General features: G+C 47.8%; 1 protein-coding gene and 9 non-coding genes across 10 annotated transcripts; 7 read left to right on the top strand and 3 right to left on the bottom strand.

Moving 5' to 3' along the window:
- The first annotated feature begins 3,556 nt into the window (after positions 1–3,556).
- LOC134443336 (uncharacterized) lies at positions 3,557–12,017 on the top strand. The gene is made up of 6 exons (XM_063193182.1): positions 3,557–3,583; positions 5,468–5,964; positions 6,196–6,950; positions 7,259–8,421; positions 8,714–9,747; positions 11,925–12,017. Exons 1-6 carry the CDS (start codon positions 3,565–3,567, stop codon positions 12,015–12,017), a joined length of 3,561 nt encoding a protein of 1,186 aa, XP_063049252.1. The 5' UTR covers positions 3,557–3,564.
- Positions 12,018–12,963: 946 nt separating this feature from the next.
- trnaq-cug (transfer RNA glutamine (anticodon CUG)) lies at positions 12,964–13,035 on the top strand. Its single transcript has one exon. It is a non-coding gene; the product is annotated as a tRNA-Gln (tRNA).
- A 94-nt stretch (positions 13,036–13,129) lies between these two features.
- trnad-guc (transfer RNA aspartic acid (anticodon GUC)) lies at positions 13,130–13,201 on the bottom strand. Its single transcript has one exon. It is a non-coding gene; the product is annotated as a tRNA-Asp (tRNA).
- A 126-nt stretch (positions 13,202–13,327) lies between these two features.
- On the top strand, positions 13,328–13,399 carry trnaq-cug (transfer RNA glutamine (anticodon CUG)). Its single transcript has one exon. It is a non-coding gene; the product is annotated as a tRNA-Gln (tRNA).
- A 93-nt stretch (positions 13,400–13,492) lies between these two features.
- Positions 13,493–13,564, bottom strand: trnad-guc (transfer RNA aspartic acid (anticodon GUC)). The gene has a single exon. It is a non-coding gene; the product is annotated as a tRNA-Asp (tRNA).
- A 113-nt stretch (positions 13,565–13,677) lies between these two features.
- trnat-agu (transfer RNA threonine (anticodon AGU)) lies at positions 13,678–13,751 on the top strand. Its single transcript has one exon. It is a non-coding gene; the product is annotated as a tRNA-Thr (tRNA).
- A 141-nt stretch (positions 13,752–13,892) lies between these two features.
- trnat-ugu (transfer RNA threonine (anticodon UGU)) lies at positions 13,893–13,966 on the top strand. Its single transcript has one exon. It is a non-coding gene; the product is annotated as a tRNA-Thr (tRNA).
- A 436-nt stretch (positions 13,967–14,402) lies between these two features.
- Positions 14,403–14,474, bottom strand: trnad-guc (transfer RNA aspartic acid (anticodon GUC)). The gene has a single exon. It is a non-coding gene; the product is annotated as a tRNA-Asp (tRNA).
- A 160-nt stretch (positions 14,475–14,634) lies between these two features.
- trnaq-cug (transfer RNA glutamine (anticodon CUG)) lies at positions 14,635–14,706 on the top strand. The gene has a single exon. It is a non-coding gene; the product is annotated as a tRNA-Gln (tRNA).
- A 1,596-nt stretch (positions 14,707–16,302) lies between these two features.
- Positions 16,303–16,374, top strand: trnaq-cug (transfer RNA glutamine (anticodon CUG)). The gene has a single exon. It is a non-coding gene; the product is annotated as a tRNA-Gln (tRNA).
- Positions 16,375–16,648: the final 274 nt, after the last annotated feature.

The raw sequence follows: 16,648 nt of genomic DNA, 5'->3' as shown, positions 1-16,648 counted from the left end.
TGTTGTTCAAGGCTTATTTTAAATATTTGTTATGAAGTTGATAATTTTGTACATTTCATGGTTTGAAATAGCGGTGGGATAGGGAGGGCAATAACTAAGCGTGAGGTGTTGTAAGTGAATGTTATCTTAACTTTTAGACCAATATGAATTTTATGGAGCCAAGTTAAGTTTTGTGTCATGAAGTGTGAAATTATTAAGGCAATAGTTTATAGGGCCGAGTGCTTGAAGTGCAAGATAGTTGTTCAGAATTCTGGCGTGGCGTCATGTTGTCTGACTCCAGCACCACACCATGTTGTTATTGTCGTCTGTGATTGGCTCTAGACCTGGTTCACGAGCTCATTTGCATAGACTTTCGCGCCACAAACTTTTTTTATTTATTTAATTTCCTTGGGAAGATGGAGCTTGGGTTATTGTGATGTGTTTTAAAAATGAACATTCACTCGTAATTCACATATTATTACATATTGTGAATGCCATGGTTTGTTGGAACATGTCCAAGTGATGTGATAGGGAGGGTAGTCAGTGTGTGTGTGTGTGTGTGCTATATTCAAACTCTTAATCTTTTCAAACTTTTACAATGCTTGATACTTGAAATGCTGATTTAAATTGTACCAGCTAGAAATTAGTTGTGTGGGAATGCATGATGCTGGAACCGTGGGAACAGAAAGAGGACCATCCCCCTTTTTTAAGCATCCTTGTGTGGGAACAGGTGCTCTCACCTCCTTCATCTGTAATGTTGCAACTTTGTGTGGGAACAGGTGCTCTCACCTCCTTTCAATTTTAATGTTGCAACTTTGTGTGGGAACAGGTGCTCTCACCTCCTTTCAATTTTAATGTTGCAACTTTGTGTGGGAACAGGTGCTCTCACCTCCATTCAACTGTAATGTTGCAACTTTGTGTGGGAACAGGGGCCTCTCATCCACTGGCCCCTCCCCTTCTATAAGCATCCTTGCATGGGAACAGGTGCTCTCCCTCCTCCCATCCTTTACTGTAATGTTGCAAATTTGTGTAGGGGCATCACAGGTGGCTAATACCAGTGGCTGACCCATTCACCCTCTGTAATATTTCATTGCCATCTCTCCCTCCTTAACCAATTAATTTAGTAGTATTTGTATCGTTATTTGATTATTTACTTTTATTTTCAATGAGATCCTCTATAGGCATATGAGATCTGAAACCCCCCTTGAAAACTGAAATTCTTTGTGTTTTTCCCCCTTGGCTGTAGATCATGCAGAAGAAGCCGACGATGATGTTCTTCCCTGGGAGGAAGAGAGTGGTCTTCCGCAAGGGGCCAAGGGGATTCCTCGTCTGTGACCCAACCCCAGAAGCCCAGCGCATTAAGGACAACCCTGCACTGAAAGACCAGTCAGCGCCACTGAGGGAGGACCTGGTCCGCCAAAATGCCCTGGCTGAGGTCCGACGGCGAGGAGGGGATGCCTCAGACCGTTTGGAGGTGCAGGGGGACTACGTCCTGCAGTTTGGGAAGTACAAGGGCCAGGTGTTCCGATGGCTGTTGGAGAACGATGTGGGCTACATATTGTACCTCTTCGACAGCCTGACCAAGGAGGAGGAAGCCGGGATTCATGGCGGGGAGGGCCATGGCAAGGTCAACTTGCACACCTTCCTGAGGTACGCTCGGAGCTACCAGGAGATCGAGGCGCGCCTGGCATACGAAGCTGCCCAACCCCAAGCTGCTGATGCTGCCCCGCTTTCTGACCACGACCGACTGGTAGGCTTTGGGAAGAGACCAAAGTCCACCTGGGGAGAGGTATGGGAGAGCAGGGCAGATGGCTACGCCAGCTTCATCTTGAGCCAGGATTGCACCAAAGGGACCAAGATGGACAAGCTCCAGCAGTACTTGCGGAGGAGGCAGCAAGAGACTGCCACCGCCCCAGGTAAGTTTTAATGCCTGTTATCATTTTTGTATGTGTCTGTGTCTCTCTATACTGTATAACACATAGCCTATATATATTAACTGTAGCCACTGAAAAGACTACACTAACTTGTGTTGTGATTTTTGTTTCTTTGTTTTTCTTTCTTGTTTCTTGTGCCACAGTAATGGATGAGGACGAGGACCTGGAGAGGGCAATGTTGACCATCTCACCGTCCAAGCCGGAACGTCAAAGTGGTAGTTACATTGTCATTACACAGAATGGACATGTTTCAGTTACGGCCTTTTGTTTAACGTGTTTTGAGTGTATTGTCTTCCTCTTTCTTGTGTGTAACCAGGTGCAGCGCCAGAAGCAGGACCTGCATCAGCGCCGTCTGTACCAGTGGAGTCATCAAAGACAGGTTTTAAGATGCCGCATGTGATTATTACAGTTTTTCTCAATCACTTTGGTACATTTCTCAGATTATTTGCACAATTTGCAAAAGAGTATGTGCATTCTCTACCAAGTTGTAATATCTGTTTTGTATTACAAGCTATTTAACATTTTGCATGTGAGGACTTACTACATACAATGAACTCCAGCATAATTGTTAAAGGCTGGTCAGCAGAGAACGGCACACAATCTTTTGCATGATGTAGCAACTTGTTCAAAGAAGTGAGAAAAGGCCTTTTTGATGTACATGTAGTTTTGAGACATCAATTCTTATCTGAGAAGTGTGCAAAAGAATTGAGGGCCATCTGTAAAATGGTGAATTGCCCCCTGCAAAGTGGACATTTCAATCTACTGTTTTCGTTCTGCTCGTTCTACTGTGATTGGGACCTTGCCTTCGTCCCTGCCACAATGAACTGACTAAGGGACCATGAAATCCCTGCCATGATGAACTCTATCTCAATGGGACCATGAAATCCCTACCATGATGCATTGGTTCGACGATGAGGGTGAGTACGTTATTTGTTCTATGTTTCACTTCATAACAAATGAAGAGACTAACACAAAAGTTCAGTGAGTAATGCTGCTCCTCATCACAGTCCAGCCAGTATTGTTGACAATATGTTGGTCAAGTCAGTGGCAAGGTACTGAAATTTCAAAATTGGTGAAAGGTGTTCAACTTTTTAATTTCTTGGCTGATGACAATGAGGAGGTGTAACATTATGACTGTTGTTCAGTTCTTAACAAAGTAGAGATGACTGTTGGAGGAAGGGGAAATAAACTTGCTGTACATATGTGTCCTTATGCTAGGACTTGGTTTTAATATGTGGCAAGCCTTTCCCTTCCTCAAACTAGGATATCTCCACTTTGGATGTCTACTAACATGATGAATGCATGAATTGTGTAAACCGAGTAAGCCAAAATAATTTGACACAATCTTCATTTATTTATTCACTCGTTTTCATAAGAGGAAGTAAATGTCATGAGCTGTTTACAACGAGGAATCAGCCGAGATGGTGAAGCTCCAAGATGAAGACACAACCTGGTTGCGTACGCTACCAAGTCTGCATCCTATGTGAGACATTAATTCTGGGCTTTGTATGTAGTTTCAGCTACACTGTCTAGGGCCCCCACTGCTTCCACACTGCAGGCGTCGCCAGTTACAGCACCACCAAGTGTGAGGAGAAAGAAGCATGTGCCCCTTCCTCCACAGCTGGCGTTCATGGCGACATCAGACACTCAGATGCACAAGGCAGAGCAAGGTGTGTGTGTTATGTGTAACTCATCTCTTTAGTACATAGTTAATTCATTCATTTTACAAGCTAGTGCAATTATGCAAAGATGATGTGTAGAACATGTATAGGTCTGTTGTTGGATTTTTCTCCATGTGTGTAAGCTGAAATTCCTAAAACAACATCAACTTCATAACCTGATTAAACTGCTAACTGTAAAAATTAACATATGATTAGCTCAAAACACAAATTCCAATGTCTTTATTGAAATGTGAATAAATGGTTAGTCCTAGGTTGAGGCCATGAGTACTTGTCCTCACTCAAGTTGCTATATAAAATCAACACTAGAGGTGCTCCGATTGCTCGGCTGCCGATCATGACCGGCCGATAATGGCCAAAAATAGCCTGATCGGTGATCGGAAAAACATGCCGATCAAAAAACCGATCGAGAGATATTAAATTCCTCACGCAACCATTTGCCTTTACACCTGGCGCTGCATGTAGGCGCTGGCTCTGCACAGCTGCAAGTGCACCAAAAGAAGGCATCTTTGCTTGTCTATAACTTTTCGCCATTCCCCCCTTCATTTCCACCATTCATAACCATATCTGCATCAACAATGATCTGATTTTCCGATCCATGCGCCGTTTACCTGACAATGTAATTTGCGATTGAGTACTCGCCAGTGAGCCATTTTACGTTATAACCTGTGTAGTTGCCTCGGTCAGCACGCGACAACTTGACGTTGTCAGCACAAACATGTCAATTATTGTTTTCAAAGTTGTAATTGGCAGTCAGTCGATTAGTTTGATAGTCGCTGAAACACCAAACGGCGACAGATGTGGTTAAAACTTGAGTGAGACATTCAGAACGGTAGTGGAGCACTGCAACTGTGGACGGTGACAGAGAGGGGAGGGGCTCTCCTCACGAGGCTGCTCATTTAAAGCGACAGGTTGTTTTTTTCTCGTATGTGGAAGACTATTTGATGTAATGTTTCAGTTTCAATTCAATCTTAAATAGTCGTTTGGAAGTCAGAGGCGTGCTCAGTCCCTTTCGGAAGATGAAAAAGGTATTCTTGTGGGTGCTCTTTGGTTCAAGGTTCAATGTCAAAAAAGTTGCTTGAAAAGAGAAAAAACTTTTCTTCACCAAGGCACTCCAAAAAGTATAGTTAAAAATGTCTTTATTATTATGACATGTCCATTAAGGACTTTTAAAATGGCCCACGCGTAGCGGCAGTTGAGCCTTCTTCAGGGCATAGTGATACTGACACAGTGAAGCCTTTTCAAAAAGGCTTCACTGTGTCAGTATCACTATGCCCTGAAGAAGGCTCAACTGCCGCTACGCGTGGGCCATTTTAAAAGTCCTTAATGGACATGTCATAATAATAAAGACATTTTTAACTATACTTTTTGGAGTGCCTTGGTGAAGAAAAGTTTTTTCTCTTTTCAAGCAACCTTTTTTCAATCTTAAATAGTTTAGTTATTCTATGCAATAACTTATACATTGATTAATACTGTAGACTGTATTACCAACACTAGTCTGAAAGATAACAATAATAATAATAATAATAGGCCTAATAATAATAATAATAATAATAATAATAATAGCCTAATAATAGACATGTGCAAATTAAGATTGATTGGTTTATGGGCAGAAATGGTATTCAATAAGGATAATTAATATGCTATTAAAAAAATAGGAAATCATTTTTGTGATCGGCAATGATCGGTAATCGGCAGATAAAGATTTTTGGTGATCGTATCGGTGATCGGGCCAAAAAATGGTGATCGGAGCACCTCTAATCAACACTGACTAGAGAATATTCATTTTTAATTGTCTAAATTACACCTGTTTTCACCATTGTTCATGCAATAGCTGCTTATTTGAGCAATGTTTGTCATTCTCGGTTCCCTCAGTTCGTTCACCTGCCCCAGTACCTGTTCCGGCTCCAGCCCCGCCACCTGCTCCGGCCCCTCCACCTGCTCCGGCCCCTCCACCTGCTCCGGCTCCTCCACCTGCTCCGGCCCCGCCACCTGCTCCGGCCCCTCCACCTGCTCCGGCCCCGCCACCTGCTCCAGCCCCGCCACCTGCTCCGGTGCCTGTACCTGTGCCTGGCCGCGACTATGACGTCATGAATTGGAGCTGCTCCCACCCTCAGAAGACCTGGATGAGGACGGAACTCCAGAGCCTCGGGCTGTGGCCTGGGTCACGACCCGTGAGGAACCCGGGAAACATCATCTCCCTGTGGCGTCATCCCCCGCAGCCAGAGCTTCTGGACACCGTGGCAGACCTTCCCTCACCTAACTTCTTTCAGCTCCACCCTTTCTTTATATGGAAGCCCGAAAGTGACATCATGGCCCGCCTGAGGAACAACTACATCCTGCCCTGTCTCCATGACTGCCAGCATCCTCACGTGAGCACTAATTTCGATACTAATTTTAAAAAGACACCCTGAACTTTTGCCCTTGAGTTATATGTGCGTACATCGAGCATTCCTGTACACTGTAAATATACCACTGCTGATCTAAGTCTTAATGAGTTATACTTTTGACTCCACTAAGTAATTTAGTCACTCTCCAGTGTTGATAATACTCTTTGCATTTATTTTATTGACATCCCATTTTTTTGCTGTGCACATTTCCAGATTGTCTCATCTGGTGTTGGGAGGCCTCGCGTCATTGTGGGAACCAGCGGCCAGTACTACATTATGTCGTCACGACTCTCCTGCAAGGCCTGTCGGAAGGTCTGGTTTGCTGACAACCCCCGGTGGATCGAGAAGCTGCCGAAGCGGTTCACCCACCTCTTGCCCGCTTTCATCACCTACAAGAAAGCCATCTGCAAGTCTGTGATGGATGAGCTCAGGCGCGGCAGCAGGTCCCCCACCGACATGGCCAACCAGGTCAACGAGCTAATGCACCTGAAGTACGAGCGGGCTCACCTGGCATATCTTCTGGCCATCAACAACGTCCGGGATGGCGAGACTGGGCTCTACGGGCAGAGGACCATCGGCCAATACCTCACGAGAGAGAGGGCGGCCCCGCGTGACTTCGGCCGGTACGAGGACGCAGATGGGTGGTGTGGCGTCTCCGTGTCGGCGTTCTACCTCACCGACTGCCTGCTGGACGAGTACCGGCGTCAAGCGCCCAGCATCTCCTCCCTGCTCCAGGGAACGTTTGGCCGCGTGTTCCGCTCCGACCACACTCGGAAGGTGGCCCGGAAGGTGACGCTCTCGTCTGGTGTGATGTCCAGCTACGCCGTCATGAACGAGAACTGGGTCATCGTTTCCTGGGTCATGGTCCACTCAGAGACGGAGAAGTCCCTGGAGCCAATGTACCGTGGGCTGGCCAAGCGGTACGACGACGCTGAGGTGGAGAAGGCCGGCTACCACTGGATGGACAGGTCAGTGCAACTATCATCTCTTCTTAAAACTGTTCTCACTAATGTCCTTGCCTAACTGCCAATGTTGATTTTAACCCCTTAGCGCAGAGCCTATATCACAACCTCGCTGTCACCAACATTGTAATGGCTATGTCTTAATCTGTTACTTAAGGCTCTCTGCATTGTCATAGCAATGTTGTTGTGATGTAGTGACTAGGCCCTCTGGCGACCCCATATGCAGTAAGAGGCTACCGAAAGATTGTGTATTCATGTGGCAGACTTCTTTGATTGTCTGTTTAATCGTGCCTTTTTAATCTGTGTGTTGTCAGGGATTGCTGTGCTGCGTTCAGGATCCCGGAAAGCTTCCCTGGTAAGCACCTGGACTGGAGGGCATGGGAAACCAACCCAGCCGTGGTCGCGGGGGCTGTGTCCGGTCATCTGGGGAATGCGTCTGCCTCCCGGACCTGCTACAACCCGGACATCAGCGTGAGGCTGGATTTGTTCCATTGCATGCGGCGGCTGTGTCGGGAGTGCACCTCAGAGCACCACTCTCTCTACGGCTCCTTCTGCCAGATGCTCTCCGCGGCGTTCCTGATCGTGGACCAGGACGACCTCAAGCGCCTTCAGGAGGCCTATGTGTTCTGCGGGATACAGCCACCCAATCCCACAAAGCAGCACATCAGGGAGCACTGCAGAACCAAAGTCCCCGGCCCCATGGAGCTGCTCGGCAGAGTGGAGAGGGTGATGAGGCACTACCATCTGGCCAAAGACCCCAACGACGTCCCGCTCTTCAAGCCCTCCATGCTGAAGTGCTGGAAGATCCAGAGGGTCCACGTCTTGCGCGGCTGCCTCAGCGATCCCGAGCTGGCAGAGGGCATCATGTACCGGCACGGCGGAACTCTGCAGCTCAATCACGTGCCTGGCGAGGGAGCTAGAGTCCCCATCTGGATCCCTGTGAGGGGTACGTCGCAGCAGGAGGGGTACCACTTTCACCAGGCGCAGTGGGTCACTGGGACCCAGGTGTCCCCAGAGCTTTTCCAAGCCCAGGGCATGATGGGGGTTGCGAGGTGGAACTTTCAGCGGCTGGTGTCTCTGAAGTTGCCTGGCGTCGTCCTCCCTGCCGTGTTCGACCCAGCGCTGATGGTGGACTTGAATGCCGCATCACTGGAGGCAACAGCTGAGGACAAGTACCCCATCCTTCGCCTGTCTGGCAGAGACACGGGAGAGTGCTTTGGCCTGGAGTACACGGAGCCTGGCTGCCGCCCGGTTCCTCTTGACTGGAACAAGCACAGGAGCCAGCGAGATGAGCCAGCACCAGAAGCAGCACCTCCATCCCCAGTTCGTGCGCCGTCACCTGAACCTGCTCCTGCTCCAGCTGCTGTAGAGACACCCTCACGCTCACCTACTCCAGCTCCTGTGTGTACGCCATCTCGCTTGCCAGCTCCAGCTCCTGTGTGTACGCCGTCTCGCCTGCCAGCTCCAGCTCCTGTGTGTACGCCGTCTCGCCTGCCAGATCCAGCACACAGGTCCTTGACTGCTCCAGCTCCTCCGTCGCCTCAGCATGTGGCGTCCTCGCACACCACTGCAGCTGCCCTCTCCACTGGCCATCCTGTTGTTGGACCCCTGAAGCAGGACCCTGACGAGTGGCAAATGCCAAGCCCCGGGACATCAATCGGTACGACTATACATTAATTAAATTATTGTTGTATATCAATAGTAGTTCACCGCATCATATACTGACATTATGTAACACCATGTTTTTGTTTTCTCTTTCTGTTTTCCAGGTGTCTCGTATGGTCTGCCGTCCACTCCGAGGAGCGCCCGCACTGGACCAGTCAAAACAGGTGGACGCGTGTTTGTGCTGGACTTCACCCGCTGGACGCCCCCCATGAGAGACGCAATCGACCACCTGCTGCTGAAGCACCGGGGCCAGAAGGACTACCTGCGGCTAGTGGACCAGGAGTACGGCGACATGGTTCACCGCTCTGCTGCCGACCCCAACAGCTTGTTGCACCCCACCACCAGGCTGCACATATCCCGGTATGTGAAGCACACTGCCAAGCAGCTTAACGCCAGCTCAGCACTGAACACCAGCCAGGAGAGGGTGCTTGAGACACAGCAGCTGTGGCAGTCCCTCACTGATGGCAGTGCAACAACCACTGTGCCGGTGGTGACACTTGAGCCAGCCGGTCCTCCTCCTCCCCCTCCTCCCCCTCCTCCTCCTACGCCGGCAGCGCTGACACCGGAAGCCCTTGAGCGCCTGGTGAAGGGCATTGTGGAGCAACAGCAGCAGCAGCAGCAGCTGCAACAGCAGGAGCAGAGGAAGAAGCAGATCAAGACCTGTCTTGCTTGTGGACAGCCCAAGTCGCGCTACAGTACTGGTGGATCCTCAGTCCACTACTACTACCAGATGGGCCAAGACAGGTACTTTTACTGCTCCAAAAAGGTCCACGACACGTACGCTGCTGAGGGTCTGTCTGACACTGCCATGTCTTTTGAAGACTTTTCAAAGACGGACTTCTTTCCGAGGGAGCTGGCAGCTGTGAAGCAGCGTGCAGCGGACAAAGCGGACAAGCAGAGGAAGAGGCAAGCGCCTCAGCCAGAGCCAGTGGGGAGGCTCTGCAGGTTTTGCCGCTTGCCCATCAAGCAGGGACCAAACAGCCCACACATACACACCAGCTTCCCAGGTGTGCCAGGCAACTACATATACTGTCCAGCCAAAGTCCTGAACATTTACAAGGACAGGGGCATGCAGACTGAAATGACCTGGCTTGAGTTCAAGGACTCTCCTTTTTATGATGCGGAGAGAAAGCGATGGGTGGAGGAGAGGAAGAAATTACTTGTGTGTGTGTGTTGCGGGACTGTTATTTATAATGTAATATAGTTTGGTGTTCTTTTTGTACAGTTTCATGTTCATTCGTTCTGATTTGTTGTAAATAGTTCCTCAATTTTTGCCTCCTAAAATCCAACCCCTCGTCCACGTCGTAGGAGGTGGTAACAGATGGTAAAATATTCTGGCTAACGGGGCTCTGGTATTGTCAGTGTTGTACTTCTGCATTCCCTTTTGCATTCACTCTTGCAAATTGCTTGTGAAAGACTCAAGATGCTCTATAACTACTGTAATGCTCTATTGTGATGTTGACATGATGGAAGGAATAGAAAACTGGAATGAAATAATTTCTGTGACAAAAGAAAGCACTTTATTGAAAGGACTGGAAAAACACAGAATGGCTTTGGTATTTAATGTATTTACAATCAATTATGCCACTGATGTTGTTTGCTTTTGCATTGCATTTTTAATGTAAAAAGACCCATCACTGTCTATATGACTGACAAAAGAAAGCACTTTATTGAAAGGACTGGAAAAACAAAGAATGGCTTTGGTATTGAATGTATTTATTTACAATCAATTATGCCACTGATGTTGTTTGCTTTTGCATTTTATTTTTAATGTAACAACACCTATCACTGTCTATCTGACTGAATCTTGTTGCAACCTTGCTTCTTACTGAATGTCATCTGTATTGACAATGTTGTTGAATAAACCAACTGTGTGGAATAGTGAAAACAGCCTTTCCTCTTTGTATTATGTAACAATAGTGTACTTTTCCTCCATTGTGAAACCAAAATGGCATTCTTTTAACTATGAAATCATTTGTCCAAATAGCTTGACAGTGGTTCAACACAACTACACTGGTCATCTGCAAATGTTAATATCCCTGGTATCTCTCCAAAGCAGTTTGCATGTTTTGCCAATGGTAAGGGTCTATCTAACAGAATTGGGAACATTTTGACTGTCTGAAAAAGTGAAAGCAACCAAAGTGACTGTGCTCATCTGATAAAGCATGAATGAATGACTTTCCAAATAGCCTGACAGTGGTTGAGCACAACTACACTGGTCATCTGCAAATGTTCATATCCCTGATATCTCCCCAAAGAAATTTGCTTCTTACAATTAAATTCCCTTGTAGTAAATAAAAATGAATTATAATTATAAAGATAATAATGTTAATAGTGACTTTGCCATTGTGTTAGCTGTTGGATCACCAGCTACCCCACCCGGGTGTGGCACCTGCCACAATGTTTAAGATTGATCCTGGTGTGCTCATTTGGAAAGGAGACCAGCCGACAACTTGAAATTCAGTTCAAAATGAATGATGATTTATTAATCTAATACATGAAAATTACCAAGTGAATAAAGCATGATCTGCAATACAGAGCTCTGGGTCCAATTTATCTTGCCCTAACGTCAACAACAGATCAGAACACTGAATCTCCCTGAACCCAATTATTATATAGTGACACATTATACAGAAATATGTAAACAAATTATGTCTGTGTGTGCAACTGGAGCAAGCCGGTTCTTCTTTCTTCGTTCTTCTCCAAGGTCCTCCCGTCACTCTTGCGTCTGTTTGTCTCTCCCTTTTGGTTATTATTTTAACTCACACACATGACCATTTATGTCCATGCTTGCTATGACAAACAGCATTGACACACTCATTCATAGCCCAGGCCCAGTCTTCTTTCAGCATCCGAGGATGGCCGTGCACACACTTACACACACACACTTCCGGCCACCCTTCATGTGTTGACGTGTCAGCCTCCACGAGGTCCCCACGAGGCCTCCACGCTCCTCTGCGTGCCACAGCCCCATGTGTGGCATAGGACACTATGTTCCTCCGGGTGGACTGACAAGTACTCACACAAACACACAGACAGACATACTCAGATCACCTTCATCCTGCAGAATCATCTCGGTACCTAAGATAATCAATTTATTTAGTCAGTTTCCCTATCCCCATTAGCGTGCGCTGATTCTGTCCTCGGACCTATATTATACATGAAAGGAAATCATTAAAACATTTGTTAGGTCATGAGCATGTGACATCTTTCTGCACCAAGGCCATAGCCCACTGCTTCCACCGGCTCGATCCTGCTTCCGTGCGTAGGCCAGACGTATAATGTAGGTGAAATCGGTCCCTGTGCCTCTCCCAGCCCGAGCCAGTTTGTTACAGCCGTCTGGGTGATGGTGACCTCCTGTCGTTGTTCTTCTGCGGCCTAAAGGCCTTCTGTCTCGACCTGGCCTAGAAGAGAGCACAACAGCCCCAGTAATCCCAAATCAACAACCCTCTCTTGCACCCACATAGTTCATGATTACTTTATTCAAAGTCAACACACTTCAATCACCCCACATGATTTGTCTTCACCCCATAATCAAACCCCACATTCATTCCATAACTTAATTAAACAGTTAACACTCAAAATTAACATAATTATGGTCAGTTTAAAACATAAGGCCATTAGCATTTATTGAAATATGAAATAAATGACTAACCTTAGATCATGAGGTTAGGCCACGATTACTGATCCTCACCCTGGTGGCTATATTAAATCAACATAGCTCTGCAAGTCAAAATACCAATGGTTAAGGTCTAGCTAACATAATTGAACACTTTGAATGTCTGAAAAAGTAAAGCAACCAAAGCCTGTGCTGTGCTCATCTGGTAAAGCACGATTCCTAATTTTTCCTCTAGATGGCGCCAGAGCAGAAAAGTAGTGCACCACATTGCTAACAGAAAATGTTGACAGAATTTGAATCATTACGGCGGCTCTAGCACTCGGTTACTGAATAAGACATGATTTCAGCCTTTATATTTGCAATTACACCCAATGTACAACATTGACTTAGCCTATTTTCCACATTTTTATTGCTTAAGACGGGGTTCGAACCTGCGCGGTTGCTGTCTGTAATGGTGTGACGTAATGAGCAGATCGCAACTAATGATATGCATGACAAGGACGAAATGCTTCATTTTGATTGGCTGTCGCGGCGTTACACCTATCCGCGGCGCGCCTCCGCGTGACAGGCGGAGATACTGTCCACTATACTAACGAGGAATGCGGTTAGTGTCGCTGGTGTCAGTGATACAGGTTTGGGAAACAGGAAAACAGCCTCGATAGCACGCGTTTGCCACCTGATTTAGCGCAACGAGCACGCGTTGGGCAGGCTCTGGCTTCCGTGGCAGTGCGAAGTGGTTCCATGGTGTAATGGTTAGCACTCTGGACTCTGAATCCAGCGATCCGAGTTCAAATCTCGGTGGAACCTTTCCTGTTGTCCTTCGGTCACACAACGAAGCGAGGAGTGGATAAATTGCCAAGATCTGTGCATCGGCCTTACAAGCCAAAAGGCCTCTCCATTCCTCCCCGTCGGGGAATCGAACCCCGGTCTTCCGCGTGACAGGCGGAGATACTGTCCACTATACTAACGAGGATGGCACGGTGTTCCACGTGTTCAGTCAGCGCATCTCGTGACAAAGCCTTATAGCTGACTACCGCTAGCTCAAGCGCTAAGCCCTTGGATGCTGCTCGGCCCCGAAGCTCACACACCCAGCGAGCAAGGTTCCATGGTGTAATGGTTAGCACTCTGAGCTCTGAATCCAGCGATCCGAGTTCAAATCTCGGTGGAACCTTTCCTGTTGTCCTTCGGTCAAACAACGAGACGGGAGTGGACAAATTGCCAAGATGTGCGCATCAGTGTTACAAGCCAAAAGGCCTCTCAATGCCTCCCCGTCGGGGAATCGAACCCCGGTCTTCCGCGTGACAGGCGGAGATACTGTCCACTATACTAACGAGGATTGGGCTGTGAAGTCCTCCGCTTTGGCGCGTCGCACAAGACGATAATGTCTACTTGACAAAGCTGAGCATGATTTGACGTTACCTCTGTTGTCTTGAATTTTCCTTCTGTAGTGGCGCTGTGGCTTAGTTGGTTAAAGCGCCTGTCTAGTAAACAGGAGATCCTGGGTTCGAATCCCAGCAGTGCCTTATGTTCGACAGCTGTCTACAGGCAGTAAGAAGTCAGCTTCGGGGCTCTTAAGTGTTGAGGCTGTCGATGTGACTAGCCTAAATTGCAAGACCGCTGCCATGAATGCATGCCTGCATGCCTGCTGAGAGATGTCAGTACCAGGCGCTGTGGCTTAGTTGGTTAAAGCGCCTGTCTTGTAAACAGGAGACCCTGGGTTCGAATCCCAGCAGTGCCTTGTGTTAGATAAGTGTACACCTTGAAGGCGATAAGACCTCGCCTCGGGAGTTGTTACTTGTGTAGCAGTCCCGACTCGCTTGAACTGTGTGAAACATCATGCCTGTCAGCGAGAGGAACCAGCAGGAGATCTGGGGGCGTCAAAGCGCCCGTCTTGTAAATTCAATGGTCCTGGGTTCAAATCCCTCTGTTCGAAGCTCTCTGGACTAGTGTTAGGGTTGGGGTTAACCCAGCGTGCCGGAGTCGCTCTCTGGATTAGGGTTCAACCAGCGAGCGCGAGTCGCTCTCTGGATTAGGGTTTTGACTTCCCCTGCGAGCGAGAGTGGCTTTCTGGAACAGTGGGCTCAGTCAACTTCACATTGGCCATCTGGGCATTGTGTCGTTGCCTGCCTTTCAACTCTGCCAACTCTGACACAAGTGAAAAGCCTTGTCAAAGCCTCCTCGTCGGGGAATCGAACCCCGGTCTTCCGCGTGACAGGCGGAGATACTGTCCACTATACTAACGAGGAATGCGGTTAGTGTCGCTGCTGTCAGTGATACAAGCTTGAGGAAAGCAGCCTCGATAGCCAATGTGCCTGGCGCTTGAGCACAATATGCACACATTTGCCGTCCGATTCAGCGCAACGAGCACGCCTTGGGCAGGCGCCGGCTTCCGCGGCAGTGTGAAGTGGTTCCATGGTGTAATGGTTAGCACTCTGGACTCTGAATCCAGCGATCCGAGTTCAAATCTCGGTGGAACCTTTCCTGTTGTCCTTCGATCCCACAGCGAAGCGAGGAGTGGATAAATTGCCAAGATGTGTGCATCAGCCTTACAAGCCAAAAGGCCTCTCAATTCCTCCCCGTCGGGGAATCCAACCCCGGTCTTCCGCGTGACAGGCAGAGATACTGTCCACTAGAGCGTGGCTCGGGCCGGTTTTTTCTGTCCGAGCCCGGCCCTCAGCCGACAGAAAAGTGATCAACCCCGACCCGAGCCCGAGACTAATTAAAATGTTTGTGTCCGAACCCGTCCGAAGCCCGAGACCACTGTAATAACAACAGAACCTGTGCGCAAGCAATATTTTCTATGTGGCCTCCTTCATACTCAAAATAGCACGTGATAAATAGCCAGGATAGGCAACTAGGATGAGGCAATTTGCTGTAGCCTAATTTAGTTACGCATGCATAGTAAGTATAAACACACGCATACATGTGACAGCGCACCTTATGTTTCTTTCGGTTAGACCAGAGATGTTGGGTGCTGTGATCAAATGCATGGGAGGGGCGTGAGAGGATAAGAAAGGCGAAAACTAACGAATACGGTTTGGATGCAGTCAGCGCGGCTATGGACGCATTTGTTACGTTACTGTTAGTGCAAATAAATCCCCGCGAACCGGTGAAGATGCCACTCCTTGTCGTTAAGAAGGATGGGCTATAAGTTCACCCCGAAGAACAGTAGCCTGTTCGACCCTCCAAGAGAATGTCATTTCCCCTGATGTCCATGCGGTCAATATAAAATCAGGAAAGGTTGCACGCGCATAGTTACAACTGTAGGCTACAGTAAAAGTGACAAGAATTAAGAACCTACGTGAAGGACATGAAATGTCACAGCGGACAAAGTAGTAACAGGAAACCTCTTCGCCTACCTTAGGCAACTCCACGTAGCGTGTGCGTCTTCTTTAATCCATATGATGCTCCTTGCTACCCCTTGCTGGAAATGTAATCCTTGGCGAGCAATGCAGTGACAAACTTCGTCATTTTATGTTCAACATTTAAGACAGCACCGAAGGCATGCTAAAACATGACCTACACTAGGCCTACAACAAAAGACCACGCGTTCACTGACAACTGTATTTGGCGCTTATTAAGAAAGCAAGTTGACTCGGCATTCCTGCTCGGCTGACTGGGAGTGAGCGTCCATGTTGCCACTGGTAACTGGCGCGTGCATACAGCCAATAATAATCACTCGCACGAGTAGCCTACCAACATTTTCATTTATGCATATTCAATTACTTATTTTTTAATCACAAAACTGCCGTTTGCATGAACTGAAACGTTTCCTCTGATTGCTTACAATTTTCACAATGTCTGTTTGGTTCAAGCCCGAGCCCGACCCGAGTCCGACAGATATTCTATTTTTTTTGTCCGAGTCCGGCCCGGCCCGTCGGGTTCCGACCCGGCCCGTCGGGCTTCGGTCGGGTTGCCATGCTCTGCTGTCCACTATACTAACGAGGATGGCACGGTGTCCCACGTGTTCAGTCAGCGCATCTCGTGACAAAGCCTTATAGCGGACTTCCGCTAGCTCAAGCGCTAAGCCCTTGGATGCTGCGCGGCCCCGCAGCTCACACACCCAGCGAGCAAGGTTCCATGGTGTAATGGTTAGCACTCTGGACTCTGAATCCAGCGATCCGAGTTCAAATCTCGGTGGAACCTTTCCTGTTGTCCTTCGGTCAAACAACGAGACGGGAGTGGGCAAATCGCCAAGAAGTGCGTGTAAGGTATTGAGTAAGTGTATGTTGGTGTTAAAGCTGCGCCACTAGGTGTCGCTGTTTGACAATGTTTCGCTAGGAGTTTTATATTTTGGAATCGCCTTTTGGCCCTTCTGTTTTCCCGTAGGGTTGACACTTGTTTGTAGTTCGTTCGCCATTTCCTTTAGTCTTGTCAATCAACCCTATAGGTAAGCAACAAACTTTTTCCTCAGATCTAA

The sequence above is a fragment of the Engraulis encrasicolus genome, unplaced genomic scaffold, assembly GCF_034702125.1.
Source record: "Engraulis encrasicolus isolate BLACKSEA-1 unplaced genomic scaffold, IST_EnEncr_1.0 scaffold_315_np1212, whole genome shotgun sequence".
NCBI lineage: Eukaryota > Metazoa > Chordata > Actinopteri > Clupeiformes > Engraulidae > Engraulis > Engraulis encrasicolus.
Note: the sequence above shows the minus strand (reverse complement) of the source record. Positions and strands in the feature narration are given on the sequence as shown.